Consider the following 20,466-nt stretch of genomic DNA (forward strand, 5'->3'; position numbering starts at 1 on the left):
TTTAAAGAGGGAAACGTTCTAGAATCACAGGCATCTTCTCTGGCTGAGTTTCGCAGCCAGTAGAGCTGGGTCAGTATCAGGCATCAGTCAGATGGTTCATTCTTAGCCAAAATGATTGTTTGGTGAGTGTAAATTACATAAAACAAACTCCAGTAAAACCATAACAGCTTTTGTGAGTGGTGGTAAAAAAAGTTTGTAAACTACCTTTTACGCAGATTGGCTGATTCCCTGACCATTCTCCATTGTCTTGGCAGGTCCTCTGTTCATTCCCACTAAGAATATATGAGTTGTTACAAAAGAAAGAAATAACTGTGCCAATTTTTGCATAGAGTCCATTCAGGAGCCCAGTGTCTTCTACTACTCTTCTGTAGCCATTTAGGGGGCCACCAGGATCTGAGCAGTTTTTTCCATCAAGAACTAATGACAGGGGGAAAAAATAGCAACCATTTTATAAATTATTTACTTATTTTATCATTATTTTCACCCATCAGATTGCTTGGCATTTAAATCAGCACTTTATTAAAGATGTCTTTTCAAGGCCCATTTGGGATCTCTGTCTTCAAAAAGATCACATATTAAGAAATTATAATATACAGATATCTGTACACACTTTTGTCTTCACTGAAAGTATGAGATTCTCAAATTGTTGAAAAGACCTTAAAACATAGCTGAAAATCCTGAAAAAGAACCATGACTTTACATGATGTTAAGGCCCCATTAACAGGTCTACTTCAAAAGCATAAAAGGATGCACTTAAACTATTTGCAGGCAACAGGCTGTTGACATTCTTTTTACTTTCCTGTACTTCCAATACTTCACTGGACTTGGATGACTAAACTAGACTACCTAATTTTACTTTTATGTTTGGTTGTATTTTGGTTTCTTAGCACTAACAAAGAGAACTCAGTAATCCATGGAAATACGAGGAAATTGAAAGACAACATCCATCTATATATATTTACTGATACTAAAAATCTAATATAGCAAACATACTCATGATAGGTTCTGCATATAAAACCTCTTTTAATTCCTCCTTCCCAAAATTTTTGGTCTAAATCTGGATGGCAGTATTCCCTATGGGACGCTAATAAATGCTTTCACTCTTTGCTCTTTCTATTTAGCAGCTGAAAACATACTCTTTTTTATTTCCTTTGGATTTCATCTCAGTTCAAGCTGACAGTAATATGCAATTCTGTTTAATTCCTCTGTCTGATGTCTCATTGCATGATAATCAGTGAACATCTAGTTTAGACAGCTACTGTTGGTGCTGCTTTACTTATGGATCACTGACAAGACTGAGACATGTCAACTGACCAGAAATTACCTCTTCATATCAAGGTTAAGACTTTTCAAGGGCTTAGAAACAAAGAAAAAACATCTGGAAAAGAGGGACCCAAATTACACCACTTCAGTAACAGTCAAGTCTAGAGACAGCTCTTGCACTAGATCTTTAGCCACAGACATCATGCAGCAGAGACTTCAGCACAATCCTTATATTACATTTACTGCAACTGGTGACATTCTGTCTAGATAGTGGAATGTCTATTATTTGCTCTTTCAGATGAACTTCTACATAGCTGTTTCGCAACCCTCCCCGCCAAATTTATATTACTTGCCGCAACACATTTGTAAAAGCACTGTTCCAATTGATAGAAATTATTCTGGAACAAGGAAATAAAATTGTGCAATACAAAATTCTTAAGAAAAATTAAAAGTCACTTTGGATGAGAAAAAGGGGCTTGGAATTTCACAACTGAATCAACGTGAATGGCTGATTCAAAACTTGCCAGCAGGACCTGCCAACTTGCACAGCCAGATTTAATGGAAGTTTCTCTTTTATCCATTTTTCTCTAGGATGGGAATTCTGTTGAAATAAGAGCCTAGACTTCCTGCAATAAGCCCCTAATTACCTCCACAGAATGCACCAGATCTCTGCAGAGAAGGTATTAGAGGTACATAGTAATGGAAGTAGCTGTTCCTTTTTGCACTATGCCCCTCACTTGATTTTGATCCTAGACATTTTCAGTCTGTGTGTAAGAAGGATGTATGCCTAAAGTGTTGGAGGAAATGATTTTTCAGTCATTTGATGCTTCAGTCAGACTTTTATATAAGCAGGTCTTGCATGCTTGAGCTCCAGCAGTGTAAAATAAGAATCACTACTGCTTAAAGACAGGAAGACAAAAGAACATCATGATAAGCCATGGATGTAGCATATTTCAAGTGAGATTTGGATATTCTAGTTTCATGTGAATACACTGGCCAAAACATTTGATAACAATCAAAACTTAAAGTGACCTTACCACATTCAGGACGATGTGTTGACCAAATCCCATCAAGCTGACAGTAGGCAACACGGCTGCCTTTTAAGCTGTAACCTGCGTTGCACTTGAAGTAAACCTGGGCCCCGTATTTAAATTCATCTCCTTCCACAATACCATGAGCGGGAGCACCTGGAGTCCTACACATCACCACTGACAGTTCAGATATTTCAAAAAAATCCACTTTATTACAAAAACAGGACTGTGTTAGATGATTCTTTATTTAGAATACCAATTAAAGTGGGCACAGGAGTCAAAGTTGCAAGACAGGTGTACGGCAATCTTTTAGAAAGTTGTTTAGACATCAGTTCTACACACATTTACATATATGCCACTTTTCAAAACATATCTAGATCCTTTCAGTTCTATGGGATTAGCCATAAGTATGAGGTGATCATGTGCATAAGTGTTTGTATCACTATGGCTCATTTGCTCAAAATATGGGTACTTGGCACACTTTCCATCTTAACAGAGGTTTGAATGAACTACCATGCTTCATCAAGAAAAAAAATTGATCTTTAAAAGCCTTATATTGAAATTATTTCAAATTCTTCCTTCTGTTTTTATACAGTTTTTCAGATAACCTCACTGAAATATTAAAGCATCATTATTTATGTAGATCAAGCATTATCATAATGACATTAAGAAGGAACCTTGATATTTACCAAATTCTGGTATTTCCCTTTACAATGGTCTCCAGGGATGGTGACTCAACCACTCACTTGGGCAGCCTGCTTCAGTGCCTGACAAGCCTTTTGGTGCAGAAAATGTACCTTATATCTCACCTAAACCTCCCCTGTAACAACTTGAAGCCATTTCCTTTTGTTCTATCACTAAGTAGTGAATATTAAACATCATAAGCAAGATTTCTCTAAGAGCATGAAATCAGCCACACTAAACCTAAAGAAAGGGCCATGCAGCACAGAAACCTGTCTTCAATGGTTGCAAACAGTAGATTTGATGGAAGGAATACAAAAATAAAGCAAGCGTATTCTGGTGACATTCAGCAATCAAGCTCAAGGACTCCCTGAATTATTTTTGGTATAACATAACCTGGTGATTTTTTTTCAAGCATTAATTTGTCTTGAGTGTTTTCTAAACTCAACTACATACTTGTGTCCACAATACCCTGTGGCAGTGAGTTCTACAGAGTAAGTGTTGTGTGAAAAATTCACTGCCTTCTTTAGTTTGGTTTCTAATCTGCCACCTGATAATTCCATTTGATGCTTTACTTTTATGTTATGAGAAATGTTATATTTAAGTTATGAGAGATGGAGAAAGTCCATGCCCTATTCACCTTCTCTAAGTCACCTTTTAAGACCAGTTTTCTGTATGTAGAAATTTTATGTATGTATTTCTGTATGTAGAAATTAAAACAATGCAGAAAACACATGTTAGTATCTACCTCTGTGTGTCTCTGGTTTTGGCTAGACATTTGTTGTGGAAAACAGCATAGGAATGTATTCAGTGCAAGATGTAGATATGTATATGGGTGTTTTATCTGGGAGCTGTGGTACTCTGCTGAAGATGGATAAGTAAGTAGGTAGGTAGGTAGGTAGGTAGGTAGATAGATAGATAGATAGATAGATAGATAGATAGATAGATAGATAGATAGATAGATAGACAGACAGACAGACAGACAGACAGATAGATACATGCTAAGGAGATCATCCCTACTTTATGCTTTTAGAATTAGAGTTTTTCTGTCTTGCCTTGTAGCTAGTTTCTTATTAATCTACTGACAAATTTTTATTCTTACACTTCTAGAGGGAAAACTTTTCTAAGGCCTCAGCCCTGTAGTCCTTACCCAGAACACTTGTGAATGCATCTATTTATTTGGATTGTGGACCATATGATTATTCACATAAGAAAGAGATTCTTGAGTAACAGTCCTAAAGCAGCAGCATTCACAAGAACAAGGCTCCACAGAAATTCCTCTAATTTTACAGTTTACTACAAGCATGAAACAACAAATCATCAGAATCACTGCTCCAAATCAAAACAATCCAGTTAGGAGAGCTCAACATTGCCTCTTGGCTGCAAGTATTCTGCATCAGTGTCACCTTTAGCAAAAGAATAATGATAACAATTCAGTAGAATTAATTCCTAACCCTTGACATTTTTCATGTGAAATATAGGCACACATACATATACACACAGATAATAGTTGCATATGTGTATACACAAGCACATACATAAGTGAGAGGGACATCATGGGAGCACAGTGCTTTCTGAGAGCACTTGTCTCTCTACCATGATCTTTGTATACCCAGTCAGTCCCTCCATATCTTTCTCTGAACTACAATTCATTTCATCACATTTGCATTTCTCTTTTTCAAAGTAAAGTCACACTCATCTTATCAAATAAGAAAAGATGATGGTGAGAAACTTCTTTGCACCACTCTTCTTTATCATAAATACAGGTTTTCTGTTTTGCTTGTGTACCAGTTCAGCTCTGCAGAACAAATGTTTTGGTGCTTTTGTGTCCTAACTCTATCCTGGGAAAATGTCACCAAGCTACACTCACTTTTTTCCCCACAAACTATAAGTATTTGTTTTTGTTCAGTCTGCTAAGTGATTAAGATATTTAGTTTCAGGTGTTTTTGATCTTCTAGGGTTGCCAGACTTTCCTCTGATTCTGTGTACAAGTGTGACCCAGCTGGAGCAACTCTAGTTTTACTTATGATGTAAATTCAATGTTTTGTTCACTGTTTCATTTAGTACTGTAACTATGGCCTAAAGTAAAGGATATGGAGGCAGAAGGCCATGAGATCTAATCATAGCTATAAAACTGTGGCCAAGGGTTAAGTTGCTTCATCTGCTGTATCTAACAAATGAGAGCACCCCTTTCCTCACAGGAATGTTATAAGCATTAGCTCATACCCACTTGTGTCACAGAGTCATCATGGGTTTCTCTGATGGCAAACCAGCTATGTATTATTAATAGACACATCCCTTTTGTTACCCATGCCTTTATCAACTGGTTGCCTGTTCTCTTCCCTTATGGTCTGTTCTATTGTTTAAACTTTGCCAACGGTGGGACAGCCACTCATTCTATTTTTTCTTTGGATCATCTTGTAAGTTCATTCTTTCTCTCTACAAATGAAATGTGGTTTTAAATCTTGTCATGTTCTCTACATCTCAGTATTACAGCTGAGCTCTCTGTTTTCAGCTGTATTATTTATTCTGAAATTCATATACAAGTTACTCTAGTACCTACCTCTACTGCTTTGGCTTGAGCTCTATAGCTTTTTTCCCCACTTCAGTTTGACTTGTCTTTTTTTCCCTTTCATCTATGAGGTTTCATGCAGCTCTTCCGCACCTTTTTCCTTTACTTGTGAACACTTCAGGTAATGGCATTTTGAATAGTTATTGTGAAGGGAATCCTAGCCTCTGTGTGCTTCATCCAATTTTCTCATCTCTTTGTGGATATCTTCCCATCAACAGTGAATTTGACTGGTTCTTACATCTTTCAGAATGTGTAGTGTATTTTCTTGGATTTTAGGACAATGTCCTTTGAGATAGTTTATTGAAGTCTTTCAACATTCTCTTCAAGTGTTAAGACTGAATCCAACTCTTCAACAGAAATTTCTCAGAAGTCAAAAAGAAGGAAAAAGAACATTTTGTAATTGTCATTCGTACCTAGCCCTACACTTACCCTCTGGTTACACACACTAGCCATAAAATCCAGTCACCTGAGCTGACCCAATTCTCTTCAGTTTCTGAGCTTCTGAGATATTTTATATTATTTCATATTCCCTTGCCTAGGCAGGCTGGACCTGGTCCTGACATCTACCGAGTATTTCTGAATATCACTCCTCCTCTGCATTGCCCAGCTTTCACAGCCATGCAGGCTGGATCCCCCTCACAGCCCTCATCTACTCACAGCCATTTCCAGCTATACCTGTGCCTGGTCTAGCCTGACTGCTACAGCAGAGACAGAGCTGTGGGCTGTTTGGCCAGCACTTCCTTGGGAAGCAGGTGGTGGGCTGGCCAGGAGCTCTCCATGGGCTCGGACCATTTCTAAGCCACTAATTAGACAGCTCTTCTCCACATGAAATACAGTATGCCAACTGCCATGTGATTCTGGCTTTCCACCTTTAAGATGACTCAGACATGTCATTTGTGATGTGTTTGGCTATAGCGTTACTTATTCATAGCAAAATGAGAGAGGAAGAAGCAGTGAGACCTGTCATGATAACACATGAGACAACTTTCTCACAGACTCAGCAGTGGTTAATGAAATAACTGGCATCCATATGCGTTATCTTGCTTAAAGGCCTTATCAACTTTTGCCTAGTGTTATTGTGATGTCCCCTGAATGGCAGCCACTGTCCAATTTTTCACAAGATTAATACCTTACCTTTTCTCTCTGCACTTTGCAAAGCAGACAGAGGAAGAAGGAAAAGACAAAAAGTCGAGAGCTTCAGACAGCGTTATCTATTAAATGTACCACGAAGTCAGCAATACTCATTCCAAACTGTAAAGTTTGAGACAACCCTGCCAAAATGAAACTACGCATCAGGATTTCAGGTTGCAGTGCACCTTTCTCTCCACAATCAGAAGACCAAAGCCACCAGAAATCCAGAAAATTGACTAGGTGGCTGCAAAATTCCACTATGAGATGGTAAAGGACAGCCAAATACGAAACACATTCATTCAAAGTCTACCAAAAAAAGTTTGAGCAACTCAGAGACTCCATGAGGGTCAGGATGATTCCATTCTTGATGCCATGGTATCATCACACCTATGAAGATACTGGTGAATTTCTATCTAGAAAACAATTTTTTTAAATGGAGACATTTCAGGTAAAGGTGAAATATACAGAAATATACGGAAATATAACCTTGAGAGTGACTAAGAGCAACGACCACCCTGGTCATGCAAAAGCTAAAAACTAAAATAATCTACCCAGTAAAAGCTCTATAATTGACAAATATTTGAAAGGCATAGTAGGATGTAAGTAGAAATGATACGAGTTTCATAATTTGAAAATTGAAACTCCAGCAAAAAACAATACAAAACAAACAAATAACCCCTCCCCCCAAAAAACAAAACAAAACAAAACAAAAACAAAACAACCAAAAAACAAACCCCAAAACTGGAACAGACTTTGGAGAGAAGAGCACAACACTAGCAAGCCCATTACAAGCTGATAGATTTTCTGTTTGTTTTCATTTTTCTGTATTTTGCTACACAATGTTTTGCCTGGGAAGGCAACTTCAGGGTCTGAAGTGAGTTTTGGCCTGATATATCTCTGTACAGTTCATAAGAGGGCAAAGTAGGAAGCTGTAAGATGAGGCAGTGACAGGAACCTCTGGCAGAAATGCTCAATTGTGATAGGCCTGTTGTTAGAAAGAGAATGAAAACAGAGCTGCCTCAAGTTTCTATATAACAAACTCATAGATACCTGATAAAACTTACTGCCCTTCTTGCATCTTACTTTGGTGTCTTGGAAGTAAGAAAACAGTATTTCTGTTCCATCTGAAACATTAAAATGGCTCCACATTTCACAGACAACTGTCTGCAATCTGAGAAAAACTAGACTAGAGGAACAGTAAGTTTCTGAATTTGTAAGTAAAATGTTTCATTATTAATAGTAACAGTGCAAATTCCTCTCCCTTTTCAATTATATGTAAGAGACATTCCTCAGATCTGAATTATCTGCCATTTAGAAATAGTTTTCATGCTTATTTTATCATCAGTGAGATAAATTAGATTATATCCCGAGCTATACTTTTCTCCCTTCAATGTCTTTCAAATCCTTCCTGATGGAATTGTCATTTCCTTTGTCCCAGGGTCCCTTCATTAAATGAACACCATTTTCTTCTGCAGCCTTCCTCTCGCCTACTTCCTTGTTAAATAATATATAGCTTCTCACACAGAGAATTATCTCTAAATTCTGCATAACCTTTCAATAATACATTTCAGGCCCAAAATAAATCTCATTTCTCATTTCCGGTATTAATAAAAGGTTTATATATCCATTGTTGTCCCCCCTGAAATATTAGGTGCAAGAGCTTGTATTTGTATAGAGTTTTGTTCTTTATCTACTTACAGGTGAAAATAATTATTATTTACTTGTGATATTGCTTATGCATGAAGTGTGCTGGCATGCTCACTGAAAATAGCCACAGAAACTACACTTGGTAACAAGCAGGGAATTAGAGCAGCTTCTGCTATTATGAATCGTAGTATGTGTGTTCTGCAATGAATGAGACAGTTATGAACTTACTTTGGGACCCTGGGTGCCACCATCCTAGCCATACCAGTCTAATGACTGTCAAAGAAAGCCTGATAGAACAGGAAAACTCAGCATCAGGATTTTGGATCCTGAGCTTTGGGGCTTCCTTGCTCCATGGCAGTGACTAGCAAGTGCTTTCATGCCAGAAAATCTAGAAGTCTCAGAATTCACAGCTGCATATTTTTGCCTGAGGGAACACAACATGCAGAGTATGTGGAAGTGACTTTTTTCTCTCAGAATCACAGAATTTCCAGAGTTGGAAGGGACCTCTGGAGATCATCTAGTCCAACTCCCCCACTAAAGCAGGATTGCCTAGAGCACACCACCCAAGACTGCATCCAAGCAGGTCTTGAATATCTCCAGAAAAGGAGACTCCACAACCCCCCTGGCCAGCCTGTTCCAGTGCTCTGTCACCCTCATTGTAAAGAAGTTTTTCCTCATATTTAAATTCAATTTCCTATGTTCCAGCTTGTGCGTGTTGCCCCTCATCCTGTCACTGGGAACTACTGAAAAGAGTCTGGCTCCATTCTCCCTGCACCCACCCTTTAGATACTTTCAGGCATTAATAAGGACTCCCCTCAGCCTTCTCTTCTCCAGGCTAAAGGATCCCAGCTCTCTTAGTCCTCCCTCAGAAGGGAGATGCTACAATCCCCCAATCATCTTTTTTGCCTTCCACTGGACTCTCTCTAGTAGTTCACTGTCTCTCTTGAACTGGGGAGCACAGAACTGGGTGCAATATTCCAGCTGTGGCCTCACCAGGGCAGAGTAGAGGGGGAGAATGAACTCTTTGGAACTACTGGCCACACTCTTCCTTATGCACCCCTGGATTCCATTGGCCCTCTTGCCAGCAAGGGCAGATTGCTGGCTCATGGATAATCTACTGTCTACAAGGACTCCCAGATCCTTCTCCTCGGAACTGCTCTCCAGCAGGTCCACCCCTTACCTATACTTCTGCATGGTGTTCTTCCTTTCCATGTACAGGACCCTACACTTCTCCTTGTTGAACCTCATTAAGTTCTTCTTTGCCCAGCTCTGAATTTACTCCTATACTTACCCCTTCTCATCCAAAGTCCATCCACTAGGCAAGGATGCCCCAGGTTCTCACAATATTTGATGGCAGAACAGAACTGATGTCTGGGAAGACTGCAATGGTGGGGCTTTCAAGCAAGCATGTAAGCTTGGTGATGGATTTGATTAAATAGCCTTCCAGCATTGGGAGGCATCAGAACGTCCTCCCATCCTGTGGCAATGTGGCTCTGCTTTCTCCTCTGTGCAGGGCTGTCAGACCTTGATGTATCAGGTCACACAATATGAGGCAGAAGCCCTGACTCCGTATACATTAGAAATCCCAGTGTTCTTTTTCTGGCTCCTGTCTGCCTTCAGGGTTCTCTGTATGCTGGGATCATGGGCACATCAAGTCTGTTGATAGCAACATCAGATTAATGAGGTCCTGCTAAGTTGTCCTTCTCTCTCTGACACTGCTTACACTCTCCCTGAGCCTACAATCACTTCAGCACAGGCTTTGTTCTTACACAGAGCTCAACTCACAGTGATAGAACTTACACCTGGCATCTTCAGATGCTTCTCTCAAGATCAACTCTCAGCTCAAGCTCTGCTTAATAAATGGAAGCAAACATTATGGGATCCACCACAAGGACATGAACTTTCTTGCTAACACTTCACTGAACCTCTCACCTGTCGTGGAGAGTGCTGCTCACTAGGAAGCTATATACTGACAAGTAGCTCAGCCATCCTCCTCCAGACCCTGGTGAGAGCTGGGTGTGAATGACAGCAGGACAGGCTTGGTGGCATTAGCTTTGCCATCATTCTTCCTCATAGCAGGAACAGTCTGCTGTGAACTGAAATGTTTTGTAGGACAGGTGCTCTTGGTCAGGACTCTGAAATAAATGCTTTCCAGCAGTGGTGTGTGGTTCTGAGGGGACTTGTGACATCTGGCATACTTGCTTTTCCTTTTTGTTGCCCCTCAGAACTTTTACTTTTTGGAGCTGGCAGGCTATGCATTTTAGGTGATAAAAGACCACAGTTGCAAGTTTTACAACCAGAAATTAGAAGGGGTGAATTCCTCCTTTGTGTCCCCTGTGATGCCCCAGGACACATTCTCCCAGCTCCATGCACATCTTTAGCCACAGGCCATGCCAAAATGCTGCGACAGGTAATTCCCCATAAAGATTTTTTGCCTTAATTTATCCTCCATGAAAGAGTCCCAGAAGTTAAAATCTCCTCTCATTGTTGCACTTTGCCAGTCCTCACATTAATCCTGAAAATGTCAAAGGAAATTTTAACAAGAGCAGCCAATTAGCTGATCAGTACCAGAGATAGATTTCCAGTCCTGCTCTCTCTGCCTTTTTGCTTTTGCAGTGGTTGCACCAGCTAGAATAATTGCCCACAACTATGACATAAACCCTACAGAAACTCAAATCTTTTCATTCTCTTCTAGCCAACTGGAACTCATCCATGATGTTTTCCAGCTCCCTGCATCTGTGAATGAGACTGTATCCATGTGGAAATATGCTTGGAACACCCACTGTGTTTTATTCATCTAGAAGCAATTTGGAGATTGTTGCTTAAAATTAGCCACTTGATCTTTATCAGCATTGTTCTTAGCTCTTAAAAAACTGTGCCTCTGGATACAAACTTTCTGGTACTTGGATAGCCTATTTGATTATACAACTGGACCTGTTTGTGCATGGGATACCATAGCGAGTGAAATCCTAAAAATTCTCAACATTTACTTTCTCTATCAGTGGCAAAACCTAGTACTTAGAATAAATTCCCCAAGGTGCCCCTTGGAAAACATCACAATACCACACTGCAGAGGAAAGCACTATCTGCTCAGGAGGAAGACTGTAAGGCAACAGAGAGACTAATATGCTCATTATTATACAAAATTACAAAGGAAAGTAAATCATCTTGAGGTGTTTAATTTTGGAGATGTCAGCTTTCCAGCTAAACAGGGACAAGCCTAGGAAATGCTTAACAAGAAAGACACTCTAAAGAAATGCATATTCTTTTGAAACATTTGCGAATCTGCATTATTTGTAACATGAAGACACCATTTGATTATATAGAATCATCCCCAAGACACCATTTGATTATATAGATTCACCCTAGCATAGCTGACAGAATAGTTTATTCAGCCTTTTGCAGGGATGTAAACTGTATTTCAGAAAGAAAGGAAGATCTGGCACTTTCTGTTTAATGAAAAGGGATGGAAATTACCAAATGTTGAGAGAGTTGGGACAAAGAAAATGAAGGGAACTAAAAAGCAGGAGAGTACTAAGGAAGTAGCAGGGCAATTTGGTTGGCTGTAAAATGCTGTTCCTGAGCTCTTGAAGAAACCAGAGGAGTACAGGAGCCACAAGAAAGAGAAAGTGAGATACTGGTCGTTTGAGTCATCATTTGTACTGCCTGGGGCCATTCTGCCTTACCTGTGTTTTGGATCAGCCACAGTGTGCAAGACGGTGAAATCACGCCCGTGAACGCAACAAAGGGAAGCATGTAAGGTAGCTTACCTCAGAGACATTTTAGTGTAAAATCCTCAAGGAGTAACAATGCCTTTCAATGAACTTTGGGGGAAAAAATGAAATTGTCAGCGTTTACGCATGCTGGTTATTCCAGCAGACTTCATAGTAGTTTTTAAGATTATTCCAAAGCACTGCAAGAACATGCAGTCTGTATGTTTGCTCCTCAGATACTATGAACAATGTACCACTAACCTTCAGATATTAGAGAGTTTGCGTTGTTCAGCCTGGAGAATAGAAGCCTCCAGGGAGACTTTATAGCAGCCTTCTGGTACCTGAAGAGGGCCTACAGGAAAGCTGAAGAGGGATGTTTTACAAGGGAGTGTAGTGATAGGATGAAGAGTAACCATTTTAAGCTAAAATAGGGTAGATTTAGATTAGATATTAGGAAGAAAATATTTACTTTGAGGGTGGTGAGACAGTGTAACAGGTTGCACAGAGGAGTTGTGGATGCTCCATCATTGGAAGTGTCCAAACCCAGGTTGGATGGGGTTTTGAGCAACCTGGTCTACTGCAAGGTGTCCCTGCCTATGGCAGGGGGGCTGGAACTAGATGATCCTTAAGGTACCTTCCAACCCAAGCCATTCTATGATTCTATGATTCAGAGAGGACTTGTTAGAGGCCCCAAATCTATAATCTGCTCCAGGCCCTTCTCTCATTACTTCTAGCTCCAAAGAAACAAAATGATACATCTCCTCCCCCTCAGGTAGGAAGCAGAAAACATCTCCATAAGCAACTTAAAACTGTTATATTATCCCCCTGTCATCTTTGACCTTTGCAAAAGGTATGGGTGAGCCTTAAGTGTGACAATGATGCAGACTGTTTCTTTGGCTTGCATGCAGCTATTTTGTGCTGAAGACCTGATTTATACCATACACTAGAGCAGCCCTGTCAGGAAGACTTAGTCTTCTAAGTGAGTCAGTGAGGAAATTACAGGGAAAAGTATCCTTGTCCCATCCAGTGTAGTAAGAATAGCTGGAATGTAGCTTGGTCGAACCTGTCCTCTGGAAATACTGATTCATCCTTCCACACAGCATGTTGTACCAAGGAGAATTCTGTGGATGGTTTTATCGATATTAGCAGACTGAGGAAAAAGCTCCAAGATTGTTTTGGGGTGGGGCAAGTGGAGGTTACCTATTAATCCATTTAGTATCGTATAGAAATACACTTATTTTCCTATGGCAGGCATATCCTTGGATGGATTAAGTTAACAATGAGACAAATTCTGATTTATTTAGTTTATAGCAATGCTGGAGGCTGTACTCTGGGCAGAACACCGTGGGCTTTTACCAGGTAAGTTTCACTTTCTGAAAAACTAGAAATACTGGCTATTATTTAATAGACAGTGAGAAAATAACAAAGGCACACGAGGAGTTGTCAATACTGCAGAGATCCTGTCTCTGTCAGCCTTGCTGTCAGCTACATTTACTGGAGTTTGAATATTACGAGAGCAAACACTACTAAACAGTATGAGCAGCTTCCTCCCAGAGACTACATGATTTGCCCAATCCAACAGTCATATTGACAGAGCTGAAGGAAAGAGCAGTCCTAGGGACCATTTTTCTGCAGGCTGATTTCCAAGCAGCAGTTGTTTAGTGACTGCTTCAGATTACCATCCTCAGCCACCAACCTCATTTTTCTCTTAGAGGTTTTCATCCTCCTATGGGGCATCTTGGCTGTTTGCGTAACAGTTGAATAGCTTTAGTGAATTTAATTCACTCAGTGAATTAAAGCAACCCAAAATTAATGTTAGGTTACCTTAAAGCATCAGACATAATGTTTGGTGGTTTGGCAGTTGCTGTGTGAACAGTTCCAGCATCATTTTAATCAAGGGAGAAACCTCCAGGAAATAAACTGAAAACTGGGAGCAGAAATCTCTGCCTCCATCTTAAGCCAAGCTCATCAAATTCATGCACTAGGTACTAAACAAAACAGATCTTGGCTTCTAAATACATAATTCTCCTGGAAAAGAGTATACTGTGGGGCAGTATGGGGCAGCAAGGATAATATCCTAGCAAATGTCTAACTAGAATCACAATGCTGTTCAGATCAGTTCAGGAGAACAAAAGAAGGCAATATCCCACCAGAACTGAACTCTGAAGGTGACTTATTAAAAACCTCTTTGAGGACTGCAGTATGTAGCAGATGCTACAGTACTATTACCTAACCTGGCTTTGCAGAGTCATGTGGTCCAACAAAGCTTCCTATATGACTGCACCATCCATGTCTTCACTGCAGGATTATCTCACCCTGTCTGAATTGACTGTTCTTCTCAACCGTCTTGCCCATAAAGAGCAGTTTAACCAAGGAATAGTGCTCAAGGCACAAGTAGGGATACTACATTGCTTCTCAGAAGGAGTCCCAGGAAGATTCTGGAGAACAAGCCACTTCTGAGAGCATCCCGCCAATGTTTACACTACAGTGTTGCTGTATGACAGGCTAAAGGGTGGTGCTGGTTTAAGCTTTAGCCCAAATTCCCTAAAGAATCTGCAAAATCTGGGAACTGCCACGTTCCAGTTAAAATTTTTTGCTAGTGTGTGGGTCTCAAAGCAGGTGAACTCTTGGATTGTGATTAGGGAAAAAAGGCCACCAGCCTTTACTCCTTAGCAGCTGCATGTATATATGTGTTTTGGCAGCAGAAGGAGTTTTCTTATTTCTCAATCTATAAATGCAAGCCTATAGGGAGGACAGTAGAAATGTGATGGAGAAAGAATGACATTGATCTCATATTTTTGACATAGCCACCAAAAAGCTACATTGACACAAATGGGGAAGAACTCTGTCCCTTTAAAAAAGCTGGAATAAGCTATTTTCAAAACATTTTCCTAATTGAAATAAGACTGATTTCCAGGCCAGAGTGGCAATAAGGGCTCAGGGGCATTTGATTATACCTGAAGTTCTCCACTGTAATCATGCAGTGTAGGCATGGTCTAACATATGTGGGCTGCAAATGGCACAATATATACCAGTGATTATAGACAGTGATTATGGCACTTCTCGAAACCTATTATTAAGAACCTTTCTGACAAAATTAAAAAAAACTTCACGTGTTCCCTTAGAACACACTGCATTACATGTCCATGCTCAAGTGAGAAAACTAGGATTAATGTCCAGAACCCTCTGTCTAACCTATGTGAAGTACTGACAGCTGAGCTCATTTCTCCCACAACAGAACAAGACAGGGGGTAGGAGAGTGTTAAGGCTTGCTCCCTGTCTTAAGTATCAGTAAGTCAGTCCATTAAGGGTGAGGGCATCCCTAAGAACTAGTCCAAGTCACAGTTGTATGGGGCCAAGAAGGATAGAAGGGGTTTTTATCAGCAGTGGGGAAGGGCCTGAAAACTATATTGAAAGGTCTGTTGGAACATAGTAAGGCCAGCATTAGCAACATCAAAGGCTACAGCAAGAAGTTAGTTTATAGAGCTTAGTCAGCTGGATTAGACCCATTAGGATGCAGAACAAACCTCTTCTTCTTGGCAGACAGTAGTGAGAAACAGAATAAAAATGGAAATCAGATCTGAGCCCTAAATTCCCCATTCAGCACAAATTCCTCTTATTTGCATATGAACTCTGGTTCACCAGGCTTTGTTTAAAATAAAGGTAACAGGAAATTTCAGGGCAGGATGAAGTGAAGGTCTCTTGTTTTGGGGCCAGCAAGCCCTTTGAGGACTCTTGAGTCAAAACACCCTGTCCTAGGAGGAGAACAAGCAGAAGAGGAGAGCATTTGCCATGGGGTACCAGCAGTACCGTCTCTCTACAGCTGCAATCTCAGCAGGCAAACTCAACACTGAGACCTTTCTTCATTTGAGATGAACAAGTAGTTGACATGCTGTACAGAGTCATTGTCTTTTTGACACTTAAGTGAATGCATTTTAGCATGCAGAGCACCAGGATGAGGCCACTGGTCAGCTTGTTACTCTTTCCCTAATGTGCATCTAAGGTAGTTGCTGCTATTTTTCAGGATATTGTATAGCCACCTGCCTGGTTAAACCACAACAAGCACCAAGCACATGCCTGAGCTGGGCTATGTGCTTTTAGAAGAGAACACAGTGGAATACAGCAGGCAGGTGTGTTTTTATCTGGTAAGTCTAGTCTGTTACGAGATTTCTTGTGTACTGTTTCCCAGCTGTTTTACCTTTTTACACATATATAAAAAGCTCCAGAATTATTCAGTAGTAATCTTCATTAACTGCAAGCTATGCTTCTTAAAAAAACACAACAAAAAGCTCAGTGTATTCTCTGGCATTGTGACTGACCTAACCTACATATCAGTGCACTCCTAAAAATTAACAGCCTGCATCAGCGTCAACCCTGGAGGCTGGTCATACACACAGCACCTGTACTCACAGTTTTCACAGTGGTTCCCTGTATAGCCAGCCAGACAGGCACATTTGTAGGTACCGCTTTTGTCTAGAATGCACGTTCCATCATGAAGACATGGAGATGACGAACAAGCTATAAAAGAAAAGTAAGAACATTTGTGGTCTTTCATTGGATGGGAGCCCTATCTATTTTTCATTATGTCTTGGGGTAAATTACAAATTCTGGTTAAAAGTCAGGAAGACAGTAAATGGCCTAATGCATACCAAAAAAACTTCTGTTCTTCTTTCTTACTTACTGTAGAGGGGATCTTATAGGGACGGGCAGTTATTTTCCCAGCATCCATCACTTACTCTTACAATTTTCCTTTAACTGTTGTTAAGTGTAGTCAGAATGGTTTGTGGAAGAAAAATAATTTACAGCAAGCTCCAACAGTGTTTAGAGTTTAGCCTAAATTAAAGAAGATTAATATCATCCTACATTTCTCCTGCCATTCATCCCAGATATTAGGGATATGTACCCTAATACCCCTAAGTTCCCAGATCCATGGTTCTGGCAGTTTTTCTAGCATCTTGTCATGCCAGACTTTGGGAGTTGTTTTGCCCCTGAGAAGCACCTGTTTTGTGCTGGGTTCAGGAAGCTCTGAATTACCATGATGACCCTAAGTCTGTTGGGGAAGCACACCACAAATCTAGCAGTGATACACATCAAACTGTATACACATCAAACTGTATTATATATAATATGTAAGTATATTAATATATTTGCATAAATTAATAGCAGAATGTGCAATTGCACCTTTTTATATCAGCAAATTCCACTGTACAATAACACACACTTTTTCTGTTTTATTTTTGCTCTAAGGGGAGTTGAGTGAGTAGAACATGCTTTACTCAAAAATACAAATCAGTAAGTTTCACTTAGATAATTCTCCAAACTGAGCATGGCTTTTAGCAGGCAGAAAGTAGAGCCAAAATCTCAAGATATAGATCCAGTTTAAGATTCAAATGTCTCCAAAACCTGAGGATTTCAGGATCTAATGCCCTGCTTCAAGTCCATCTTAACAAAAGAAGACTGCAGCAAAGTTCACATCTGGATGCATACCAGTAGTTGAGTTCAGTTACAGCTCAGAATGACTACAAAATATATTCCTTGCCATCATAAAGATTTACCCTAGCATACAGGATAACTTATGAATTAAACTTCAAAATTGTGATTGCTATAACGGTCAGCATTCTAATTCATTTACAGATAATCTTTAACCTTCCACACTAAATACACTAATTGCTTTGGTTATAGCAGAAATATGAATCTTAGTACCAGCTGTTGAGTGTTGCAACCATGAGAACTCAGTCTTGGTGAGGTTGTGTACTAATACATGTAAAGCATTCTCTACAGAAGTCTCAAATGACAGATACCAGAATCAGCAGTTTTTCATGCAAAGACTTCACTTGAAGTATCATCTCTGAATCTTTTTTATCCAGATGGTAAGAAAGAAGACATATATAGACACTACATATGGATTTCTCTGGAGGTTTCATGTGATGATGTAAAAGCAATTCATACATGGCTGGGCAATTAATATCTTCCAGGTGTCATTGAAGACTAAGGTCTGACTAAGACCAGTAATTCATTCACTAAAAGGAATATATATATATGGCAATTGTACTGCATTCAAGTAACATAAAATATCACTAAGAAGGAAGAAGAAGCAGAAGAGCCTGTACAGACTGGTATTTCGTAGTCACTGGTTTGAAACAAGTGAGCTTTCAGCTTTGTCCTTGCCCCAGCTATGTCTCATGATATTGTAGAAGTAAGCACGCTGAGTGAACAAGAATAAGTGCCAGGTACTGTCCTCGAAAATGTCAGAAACTCAAGAGTATTAAAGATTTCTCTTTTTAAAGGAGTCTGGATTTCCTGACTTCAGTCAAACAACACGGGACAGTACTACAAAAGGTTAAAGCCCCTATGTTGTGTGCAAGATTTGGGGTACAGAAAGTAAAGAGTTATTGAAATTCAGTAACAGGCTTTCTCTAACTAAATCCAGCATACGACTGAACTCTAAGAAACCCTGATGCCTACCCAACTACCCCATCCCATGCCCCCAAATACTCATTTGAAGTCTGTTGAGTGAATTCTAGTCACTCCTAACAATTACTGGTTCGTATTTGACAAATGGCATGGGATAGGCCCTAACACCTGCTTCCAGACCAGGCAGCACAACAGGTTGTGTGGTTCATCCTTTAGTAACTACACACACAGTGACCTTTCCTAAAGGGGATACAGTCTTTGCAGTGTATTTTGTATCAATCGAAACTTCTCTGGCAGTCAAACCAGTCAGTGCCACTGCTTCAACAAAGCAATGACTTTAAAGCCAGAAAAGAACTCAGAGGAAGGGAAGACAGGAAAGGAATTCTGACAGCACAAGACACTTCTTTTACACCACTAAGGTGATGGGGACATCAGATTACCTCCATGGCCTGGTCCATATCCTGTAAGCACAAGTGCTGCTGCTGCTCTCATCTGCAGTACAGAGAATTGCTCTAGCAAGCCCTGTGCAATCTGTTCTGGGAACCTTGGCTTTTCTGCAGTACTGTGCACAGAGGGAAATTTCAGGGAAAATGCTTCAGTTTACAACATGTTACCAGAGGTTTTGATCCTGTGCTGCCCCTCCTTTCACAGAATCACAAAATCGTCAAGGTTGGAATAGTCTTTTGAGATCACCAAGTCCAACCATCTGCACAGAAAAGAAACAAACCAAACACAACCAACCACACACACTCTACCAAAAACAACAACAACAAAAAAAAAACACAAACAAACAACACCAAAAAAACCCCTCACAACCTCAGCCACCACAGCATGCCATGAAGTGCCACATCTACACATTTCTTGAATACCTCCAAGGATGGTGACTCAACCACTGCCCTGGGTAGGCTATTCCAGTGCCTGACCACTCTTTCAGTATAGAAATTCTTCCTAATATCCATGCTAAACCTCCCCTGCTGCAACTTCAGGCCATTTCCTCTGGTCCTATTGTTATTTACTTGGGAGGGGAGGCCAACACCCACCTCACCACAACCTAGTTGTAGAGGGCAATAAGGTCTCCCCTCAGCCTCTTCTCCAAACTAAACATCCATAGTTCCCTCAGCTGCTCCTCATGTGACTTGTTCTCTAGACCCTTCACCAGCTTGGTAGCTCTCCTCTGGACATGCTCCAGCACCTCAATATCCTTGTAGTGAAGGGCACAGAACTAAACACATTACTTGAGACACTGCCTCACCAGTGCCAACTACAGAGGCACAACCAGTTCCCTACTCCTGCTGGCCACAGTATTCCTGATACAGGCCAGAATGCTGTTGGCTTTCTTGGCCACCTAGGCATACTGCTGGCTCCTGTTCATTCATCTGTCCACCAACACCCCCAGGTCTTTTCTGCTGGGCAGCTCTCCCACCACTCTTCCTCAAGCCTGAAGCATTGCCTGGGGGTTGTTGTGACTGAATTGCAGGACCCAACACTTGGCCCTATTAAATCTCATACAACTGGCCTTGGCCCATCGATCCAGCCTGTCCAGTTCCCTCTTTAGAGTCTTCCTCCCCTCAAGCAGTTCAACATTTCCATCCAATTTGGTGTCATCTGCAATTTTACTGAGGGTGCACTCAATCCCCTCAAGATCATTGATAAAGCTATTGAACAAGATTGGCCCCAAAACTGAGCCCTAAGAGACACCACTGGTGACAATCTACTAACTAGATTTGACCCCATTTAACACAACTCTCTGGGCCTGGCCACCAGCCAGTTTTTCACCCAGTAAAGATTACACTTGTCTATGCCATGATTCACCAGCTTCTACAAGAGAATGCTGTGGGAGATGGTGTCAAAGGCCTTACCAAACAGCCTTCCTCTCATCCAATAGGCAGATCACATGGTCATAGAAAGAGATCAGGTTGGAAAAGCAAGACCTCCCTTTCATAAATCCATGCTAGCTGGCCCAAATCCCCTGGCTGCCCTGCACTTGCCATGTGAGCTCACTCAAGATGAGCCT

At 40.6% G+C, this 20,466-nt stretch overlaps 1 protein-coding gene across 3 annotated transcripts in view; it reads right to left on the bottom strand.

Annotated features, from left to right (window-relative positions):
- The window catches only part of PAMR1 (peptidase domain containing associated with muscle regeneration 1), a 61,972-nt gene that overhangs the window by 12,747 nt on the left and 28,759 nt on the right, over nucleotides 1-20,466 (bottom strand). For 2 of the 3 annotated variants that reach the window (XM_051620157.1, XM_051620155.1), the window contains exons 6-8: nucleotides 16,449-16,556; nucleotides 2,301-2,471; nucleotides 205-417 (exon numbers count right to left, since the gene is read on the bottom strand). In XM_051620157.1, coding sequence (XP_051476117.1) covers nucleotides 205-417; nucleotides 2,301-2,471; nucleotides 16,449-16,556 — 492 coding nt within the window. The remainder of the gene's footprint in view (nucleotides 1-204; nucleotides 418-2,300; nucleotides 2,472-16,448; nucleotides 16,557-20,466) is intronic. The other variant, XM_051620156.1, reaches the window with a different exon arrangement.

This window comes from Apus apus, chromosome 5 (assembly GCF_020740795.1).
Source record: "Apus apus isolate bApuApu2 chromosome 5, bApuApu2.pri.cur, whole genome shotgun sequence".
In the NCBI taxonomy this organism is placed as follows: domain Eukaryota; kingdom Metazoa; phylum Chordata; class Aves; order Apodiformes; family Apodidae; genus Apus; species Apus apus.